This window comes from Aptenodytes forsteri, unplaced genomic scaffold (genome assembly GCF_000699145.1).
Source record: "Aptenodytes forsteri isolate BGI_AS27 unplaced genomic scaffold, ASM69914v1 Scaffold535, whole genome shotgun sequence".
Lineage (NCBI taxonomy): Eukaryota > Metazoa > Chordata > Aves > Sphenisciformes > Spheniscidae > Aptenodytes > Aptenodytes forsteri.
Genome location: NW_008795855.1, coordinates 347,199 through 356,109, shown reverse-complemented (window position 1 = coordinate 356,109; position 8,911 = coordinate 347,199). Strand labels below are relative to the sequence as shown.

At 45.9% G+C, this 8,911-nt stretch overlaps 1 protein-coding gene across 1 annotated transcript in view; it reads left to right on the top strand.

Annotated features, from left to right (window-relative positions):
* Positions 1-7,672, top strand: part of DISP2 (dispatched RND transporter family member 2) — an 11,771-nt gene extending 4,099 nt beyond the window's left edge. Inside the window, exons 3-7 of the mRNA XM_009283697.2 lie at positions 388-511; positions 1,493-1,608; positions 2,081-2,199; positions 3,154-3,251; positions 3,885-7,672. Of these exons, the coding sequence (XP_009281972.2) occupies positions 388-511; positions 1,493-1,608; positions 2,081-2,199; positions 3,154-3,251; positions 3,885-7,304 (3,877 nt within the window). The 3' untranslated portion in view covers positions 7,305-7,672. The remainder of the gene's footprint in view (positions 1-387; positions 512-1,492; positions 1,609-2,080; positions 2,200-3,153; positions 3,252-3,884) is intronic.
* Positions 7,673-8,911: the final 1,239 nt, after the last annotated feature.

The following is an 8,911-nucleotide window of genomic DNA, read 5'->3' as shown; positions in this document are numbered from 1 at the left end:
AGTAAGGAACTGTGGGGGGGGGGGAGGGGGAGAGGAAGAAGCTCTTTTTAAATGCAATCTTTTAAGTTAAATATCTAAAGCTTAATTTTGCCCTAGGACGCAAGAGTCTGGTTTTTATTATTTCTGATTGAAAAAGCAGGAGAATGTAGAGAGGCAAAATGTAATTACCCGAGTTAATTAGAATTGCTGCAAACATCCAGTTGGAGGTATATGTTCATTAATATCTGTACTAGAGCCTCTAAGCTTTTCAACAAATAAATGCTCAAACCAGAAAGCTCTAATTCTTTTACTTCCTTTTACTAACACTACATTGGTTCAACAGCAGGTTTTGTGCTAATAGCAGAAGTGCCTTAACAGCTGCATTTTTTCTTCTCCTGTTGATTCCAGTTATTCTCAAATGATCGCAGAGTGGCCCATAGCCGTCCTGGTGCTGTGTTCAGTGACAGCTGTGGTTTGCACTTTAGCTGGCCTGCTTGTTGGAAATTTGCCTGACTTTTCAGAACCCTTAATGGTAAGTCCCTACAGACGATACGTCACACGAACAGAGGGAAAATCCACGGGCCAAACAGTGATATTTTCTTTCTGCCGTATAAAATGAGCCTTTACTTCCTTCCTTCTCTGCAGATAGAGGCAGCGAGGCAGGACAGTAAATCGAGGAGGGCGTTAAAGCCACTAGAAAAAATGACCATGTTTATTGGTGATCTGCTGTCCTTAACCCACATCTTCACAGGCGTGCAACCAAAGCAAGATTCCTTCAGAATGGACATAATGTGTCAGAGTAATGCACAGTATTTGCTGTTTCTTTGACACCACAGAAAGAGCACAGCCTATGCCAGTGGCAGCCACCAGCCCATCTCTCAGCAATGCTGTGGACTTGCACTAGTGCCCTCAGCCTGGTGTGAAGACACTGCCAGCACAAACCAGGATTGCTCTTTTTGCTCCCCTTCCACTGCTGGAAGGCTGGGGTTGCCCAAAAAGACTAGCTAGGCTGGGTGGGAATTGGATGGAGGATCTGGCTTTGGCTCCTACAGCCTGTGTATGAGGCTCTTGAAATGGAGAGACTGCCCCGTTCTGAGCACTGCTGCACAGGGTCCTGTTTTCCATGCAGGATCCCACATTTTCTAAAGTCACCCCTGTCTCTCGTAATAGAAGAATCCTGAGAAAATAAGACTAGACTAGAGTTTGCCCAGGAAGAGGAAAATTATTCCCATTTCTGTAAGTGACTATTTTACTTGAAGAGGAGGAGAAGAGTCTTATCAGATCAGGAAGAGAGAATTGTAGCCATCCTTGCCCAAAAAGGAAAGGAAAGGTGAAATATTTTTTTCTGTCAGCTCTGGGATGCAGTATTTCCAGGGGAAATTCGATTTGTGTATCTCTTCAAGATGCAGTAATAAACTCATATAGTTTCTGTGTCTAGGAGGAGGATTAAGGAAAGCTAAGCTAAACTAAAATGCAAGCTGATGACACACAAAACCCTTTTACTTGGCTGCAGGGTTTCGAGCCACGAGATACTGACATTGGCAGAAAGCTCGTTGTGTGGAGGAATGTAGAGAGCCACACAGGCTACAAGAAGACCTTTTCCCTTTCTCCCTATGCCGAGAAGAAAAGGTATTTGAGTTTGGTTTGGGGGGGTTGAGGAAGATGTTGGCTGTAAAGTTACAGATTCAATGTTCCAAGATATCTGTGTGAATTACAACATACACGCTACGCTTAAAAGCGACCAAGGCACTGGAGAGTTTAGTCTGTTTGCCTGCAGTGGACTTGGGCTCCCTACTCAGGAAACCAGGAATTAGGCTCTAAACTCTTCATGCGTTTCCTTCACTGTTTACCTTTAAGAGACTGCAGAGGCAACTCAGCACGTCTGCGCAAGGGGACGCAGTTTCTCAGTCTCATGCAGTTCCCTATAAAGGGGCACAGTCAACCCAATACGGAAAAGCTCCCATCCAAGCAATGCTCTTTCAAGACTATGATGACTCTTTATTGCTGCAGCAGTGTTATGTGTGGCACCAGAGCCTTGCCAGTGAACGTAACTCACAGCCAGATGATCCCTAGTTACAGAAATAATCTGATCTCTTGCTAGCTATGATGAAATTGGCATTAGCAGAGGACAGAAGGCTGCTCAGGGAGAACAAGAAGCGAGGACACGGAGAATGGTGGAACAAATCTACGGAGCGGATGGTTTCTTTTGTGGTCCCCCAGGTGAGTGAAAACTTGATGGGGTAGTAAGTATTACACACCCAGAACTCAATGGCATGCAGAATCATCAAAGTGATTTAGGACACAGGGAAATGTTCTAAAAGTGCTCTAAGAAAGCAGTGTGTACCACACCACCCTGTGAAACCTAAGCCACCTTTTGGATAGTGATCTTCCAGCACTTCATAACTGAGTGGTTAGAAAAAGCTTGTTCTGAAATTCTGAAGAAGAGTTGTTTCTCCTTAACTTTTTGCCATACTTCTTCTTCCCTTTTAGAAATATGCCTTAAAAGCACCAGTAAAAGGACTAATGTTTTCACCATGTACCCATGTCAAAAGTGAATACTCTGAAAAAATGGCGCATGCCCCACTCCCTCTCTGTTCCCTCTCCCTCTCTGTTCCTTCTTTTCTTCTTGAAAAATGTAAGTGGCAGTAAAAACTGGAGAGAAAAAAGAGGAAAACTCCAAGACACCCAAAATTTCTCCCAAAATGGACACCAGTAAGTAGACGAAAGAGGAAAGGCATGCAGATATTTTTACTCCCCTCCCTGCCTCTACTCCACCTCTGAAACCAGTCAAACACCAAACCCTCAGGTCCCTGGGAGTTTCTGGCTGAACTCGAGCCCCTCCCTTTGTAACAGGGGTGCAGAACCAGATGCCAACACTCACTGAAAGCATGCTGACAGCACGGAGAGCGTATTTTGGAAATGCCCCAACACTGCTCTCCTGCTGCTGACAGATGGGCAAGGAGGAGAGGTCAGATCACACAAGGCAGAGGCTACCACTCACTACAAGCTACTGTCTTTGTGACCTGCTTCCCTTCAGGGAGTCCTCCATAGCGGTCGTATACACAGCGAGATATATATATATATTTTTTTTTTTCTATGTACAGAGAGTCTACTCCGAACAGCCCTCATTACCTAATCCTTTTTTCAATTTTTTTTTCTTCTTCTTTATTTCAGAAAAGAGCTATTCCCAGCTGGTATTTATGTCGACAACTGCTGGGAGCTTATGGAACTTGCAAGCTATTCAGTCCATGTGTCAAATTGAACAAGACAAGGTTAGTAATGTCAGGAAGAACATATATACATGCTGTCTCTTTTCTGACTGCCGTAGTCTTTAATCTCTAGCTGAAAGGAAGCCAGACAAAAATAACGTAAGCTACAGAACAGGTTTCAGCCTAGAGGACCCCAAAGCCTTTTACCTACTTAGCAACACACGGATGATTCCACCTGTCACTAAAGTCCAGCTGCCAAGTAGCAGCTGCCATTAAACAAGAATAAACGGACACTGAACAAGAGCTTGGTCCAGAAGCCAAAGGTGTCCATCAGAAGCTGCCGAGAATTTTGGGCAGCAGAACCTAATTACCGAAATGGAGCTATCATCTCGGAGACTGTGACAGCAAGTCACAATTGCAAGTGGGAAGTTTAATTGGATTAGCTGTGTTTGCCATAGGATCGAAATTTTCAAATCAGAGGTTATAAAATATAAATAATGGGCAGGGTTTAATTTTTGCAAAAGACTAGCATGTTTCAATAGCTTTAGTGTTTGCAATTTGTCATTGGGAGGATGGCGAGCCATGGCTGGTACACCTGGAGGGTAGGATTACTGCAGGGAGCAAGGAACTCTACGGGGCTGCAAGATGAAGTGTGCAGAGAGGGTCTGACACGATGCTCCCTCGTCTGTTTTTCAGATACGCTCACATGTTCATTTTAGAGACCTCTGTCAACGTACTGAAGCCAACGAATGCTGCCCGAGCTGGTCTCTGGGGAACTACATTGCTGTCCTGTACAACAGGTCTTCGTGTTTGGAGATAACCCAAGGAGACATCTCCCATACTCTGGCCCTCCTTCGTGCCTGTGCTCCAGACTACCACAAAGGTATCCTCACTCCATCTTGCATAGGTCCTGAGACTGTGAGACAGAAACACTCTCAGTGTGCCAAAGTCCCAGAAAAATGTACCCGCTTCAATGCCATTTACCAGCTTCTTCACTTCTTGGTCGACAGAGACTTTCTTAGTCCCCAGACGATGGAGTACCAAGTGCCATCTCTCAAATACAGCCTGCTGTTTTTGCCTACGAGGAAAGGTGCTTCTATGATGGGGATCTACTTAGACAATCTTGAATCCTGGGATCTGTTTGATAACTATACATCTATCACTGGAATGGACCTGGGCCTTAAACAGAAACTATTCCAGCACTATCTTTTACTGGATACTAAGTATCCAGTCCTGGCAATATTAGCTATTTTTCTAAGCATTTCTTTTTATTTACGCTCAGTCTTTATTACCTTGATGGTCCTGCTCGCTGTTGTCAGTTCTTTAATGATCTCCTACTTCTTGTACAAGGTGGCCTTCAGATTCACCTATTTCCCTTTTGTAAACCTGACAGCAGTCATCATTCTCAGCAGCATTTGTGCCAACCACACCTTCGTCTTCTTCGACCTCTGGCACCTCAGCAAGAACCAGAACCCTTCCGCTGGGCTTTCTCAGTGGGTGAGTCAAACCATGCACCATTTTGCGTATCTCATGCTGGCATCTTGCTTCACAACGGGTGCTGCCTTCTATGCCAGCTACATTAGCAATATAATAGCCATCCGCTGCTTTGCTATTTACATGGGCACCTCCATGCTGGTGAATCTGGTATTCATGATGACTTGGCTTCCTTCTTCGGCCGTGCTGTATGAGCGCTACATAGCAACGACCTGCATTTACAAGCCAGAAGACTACTGGAACAACATTGGCCATAAGAGAGTCGCTCTCTCCCTCCATTACATTCTCAGGGGTCTCCAGAACACGCTGTCTGAAACCTCCAAGCTGCTGTTTGAAAAGCTTCTGCCTTGTGGGGTCATCAAGTTTCGGTACATCTGGATCTGCTGGTTTGCTGCCTTAGCGGTAGGAGGTGCCTACATTTCCTGTTCCAACCCAAAACTCAAACTCCCGACTCTCGAGACGTCGTCTGTCCAGGTGTTTAGACTGAGCCACCCCTTTGAGAGGTACGATTCTGAGTACTGCCACCAGTTCATGTTTGAGAGGCTGGAGCATGGAGAAGGGCAGCGTATGCCTGTCACGATAGTCTGGGGCATTCTGCCCGTGGATAATGGGGACCATTTCAATCCAAAAAGCAATGGCACCCTAGTGACAGATGTCACCTTCACAATCCAAAACCCTGATGCCCAGAAGTGGCTCCTCGAATTCTGCCAAAAAGTGAAGAACAAAACTTTCTATTACCCTGACGCAGAGCAGAAATCTACTGTGTGCTTCATGGAGGAGTTCCTCAGGTGGATGGACAGTCGCCAGTGCTCCCAGCGAGACCACAGCTTCAACCTTTGCTGTAACCAGTTCTCCTTCCCTTACAGAAGCGAAGTCTTCCTACACTGCATCAAAATGATGCTCCTGGAACAAGGCAGGGAAGAGGCAGAAACGTACGATCTGGGCCTCAGGTTTGACGGGGAGGGAAATCTCGCTGCCTTAGTGCTGCAGTTTCAAACTATTTACCACTATAGCTTCAACTACAGCAAAGCCAAACAATTCTACGAGGAAATCAACCTCTGGGTAACAGAGGAAATGAAAACTGCCCCCGTGGGGCTTCAGAATGGATGGTTTACCAGTAAACTAGAGCTATACAACCTCCAGCACAGTCTCAGCACAGAAACGATGGTGGTCATGGGGCTCTCCATAGCCATTTCCTTCGTGGTGCTGCTGCTCACTACCTGGAATGTTCTCCTTAGCGTTTTCTCTGTTACTGCCATCGCAGGCACTGTCCTGGTAACTGTTGGCCTTTTGGTCCTCTTGGAGTGGCAGCTCAACGCAGTGGAGTCTCTCTTCATTTCAGCTGCAGTAGGTCTCTCCGTTGACTTTACCGTCAACTACTGCATCTCCTATCATCTGTGCCCCCACTCCGACCGCCTGAGCCGAGTGGCCTTTTCGCTGAAGCAGATGAGCTGTGCCACGGCCATGGCAGCTTCTGCTCTCTTCTCTGCAGGGGTCATTATGTTGCCTGCGACGGTCCTGGCGTATAGGAAGTTGGGGATATTCATCATGATGATCAAGTGTATCAGCTGTGGGTTTGCCAGCTTCTTCTTCCAGTCACTGTGCTGCTTCTTTGGCCCAGAGAAGAACTGTGGGCAGATCCTTTGGCCTTGTGCCCACACCATGAAAGACTATTCTGATGACTCCGGGCTGAACGGAAGCTTTGCCTGTGGGGGGAGCGAGAAGCAAAACCGACTGCGGAAGGTCCAGGAGTCCAACACTGCAAACGAGCAATACGAGCTCCAGCCCTTGTCCAGAAAACTCAGCGACAGTTTTGACAACAGCACTTCCACAAGCAAGCTGTCCAACCGGCCGTCAGTGCTCTCTGAAGACACACAAGTTGAAGACAACAGGTGCCCCAGAATAGGAATGCACCCTTCCCTTGAAAGAGAGAGACAGAATCTGCAGGAGACCCTTGGAGACCAGCAGGTTGGCCTGTGCCAGTGTCCTGCCTTGCAAACTTCCTCTCCGTACAAGCACAGCAGCTCAGGAGCAGAAATTCACAGGGAGAGACTCTGCCGAGATTGTCGATGTCGAAAGTATGGTTGGAAAGCTTGGGGTGGGTCTGGGCTGGACCCTATCCAGCCGGCTGGCATGACAGAAGAAGGGCAGCTCAATAAATCACAGTGCTCTAGTGACACTGCCCAGCAGCAGTCCGATTATACCTCAGACAACAGCCATCTCCCTGCTGCTGACATCTACAAAATTCACAGATGCCTTTGTTCTCTTGGCAGCTCTTTTGACATGCTCAACATCTCCAGTGAGACGTCAATTAGTGATTTTGAGCAAGGCCTAAAGCTTGCTGAATCAGCCAGTTCTTGTCCTGATGTCTTAGAGCTGTCTGATTCGTACAGTCAAACAGAGAGAGGTTACTTGAACGGGAAGAGAGATACCCTGCGGCTGGACCTGAGGGAGACGGTCTTTGATATCTCTCCAGCAGCATCGCAGCAGAACAGCTCTTCATGGAAAAATCGATTTGGATTAGGGAGCGAAGGTCCGGTTGTGCTACCAAACAGCCAACCAGACATGCCTGATGTTTGGATCAAACGATCTAGCGCACAAAGTTCTGGTTACAACAGTTGAAACCTTGCAGAAAACAAAACTGTACTGCCAGGGAAAGGGGAAGTCGAAATCTCCTTGGAACTGTAAATATCAGTTTTTTCCTGCCACCTCTCCTAGAGCTGAGACGATTTCTTAGTATTTCAGCTGTGCAAATACCTGTGTTTTCACAGAACCAGCAAATCTGATACTAGTGAGAGGATGTGAGATCAATCTTGATGGAGTACAAGCCCTTTGACCTTCCAGTGTCTGGTGCCATATCCACAGCTGTACTGCAAAACTTATCGAGTAAACCTGTTTTGTCATTTCCTACGAGGTGATTAGATTTTGTTTTCTTGTCAAGGTCACATAGGAGAGAAATAATGAGGTGAATCTCCCCAGATATTTAACAACAGAGAAAGAGAGCTCATGTAACAGAAAAAAAAAAAAAAAATCCAAACCCCAAACCCACAACTATTGAAAATCTAGCTATCAAGTGAAGAGTGTATTGTTAATAAAAAAGGAAAGTCTTTCATTTTCTACTGAGTCAGAAATTGCTTTATGTGAAGTCCAGGTTCACAGATCTCATCAAAATAGTTCAGATATTATAAAAAAATCTCGAGACTTTTGAGTTGATATAGTCTCTTACAGATCATGGAGGAGGCTGCAGAATCCGGCCCAAATCTATTTTCAGTAACAATTTCAGTTTATCAGAAGAAATTCTAGTACTGCCAAAGATTTTCAGTGTGAGATTTCCCCTTTGAGAGAAGCGTCCCCGTCCCCGCAGTTACTCGGGTGCTTTGTGTGTTGTCTTCATAGCTTGTTTCCACTCAAGGCATTCCCTACAAACAGGTAACTTTTTAAAATTTGCGTATCATCTGGTGAATCTTGAATTTTACCTTTTTTTTTCTCTACCAGAAACAAACAGGAAAACAAACACTTCCTTGCCTTTATCTGTTGAAAAAGAGATAACATTCCCTATACAAGTTGACGTAAAATAAATGCTTATAACAAACTTTCCTAGATCTGAGTGATGCTTCATTTTCACCAAGAACGCTGTGGTTCATTTTCTTCATCTTGTGAGTGCCTAATGTATTTTCCAATATAACCAGCAAAAGTAAAGTATACATCTCAAAAAATTCGCCCGTTCTGACACCCACAAGTAGTTTTCCCTGCTCTGGTGGAGACAGGCCACAACTGCCTGATGTTGATTAGGAATATGCTCTTTTAAAGCTGATGACGATGCTTGAAATAGACACTGAATTTCACCTTTGCATTTTCATAGTGCAGTTCTCCTACTGGGTGGTCAGGTGGGTATTTTGGCAACCAGAGCTGCCCTCGGGCTGTGAGCAAACGCTGACTGAAACCCTCTCCACACAGGAGCCTTTTTCCATTACTATTTGGAGGCACTTCTCACCCATTCTGAAAACCGTGTTGGAAAACACTGTGAACAAACATCTAAGAAAGTCGGGAAACATTTTAATACAGATGCCTCCTTTCCTCTTACAGCGTGGGAGGGCAATTTTAACCGCCTCAAACACAAGCGGCAGCACCGGCGCCCTGAGGGCACAGCAGGGAGGACTCCACGGCTCAGAGTCCCCCCCCCCGAAGGCCACGGAGGCCTTGAGGGCTCCGGGCGTCGAGTGCCCAAA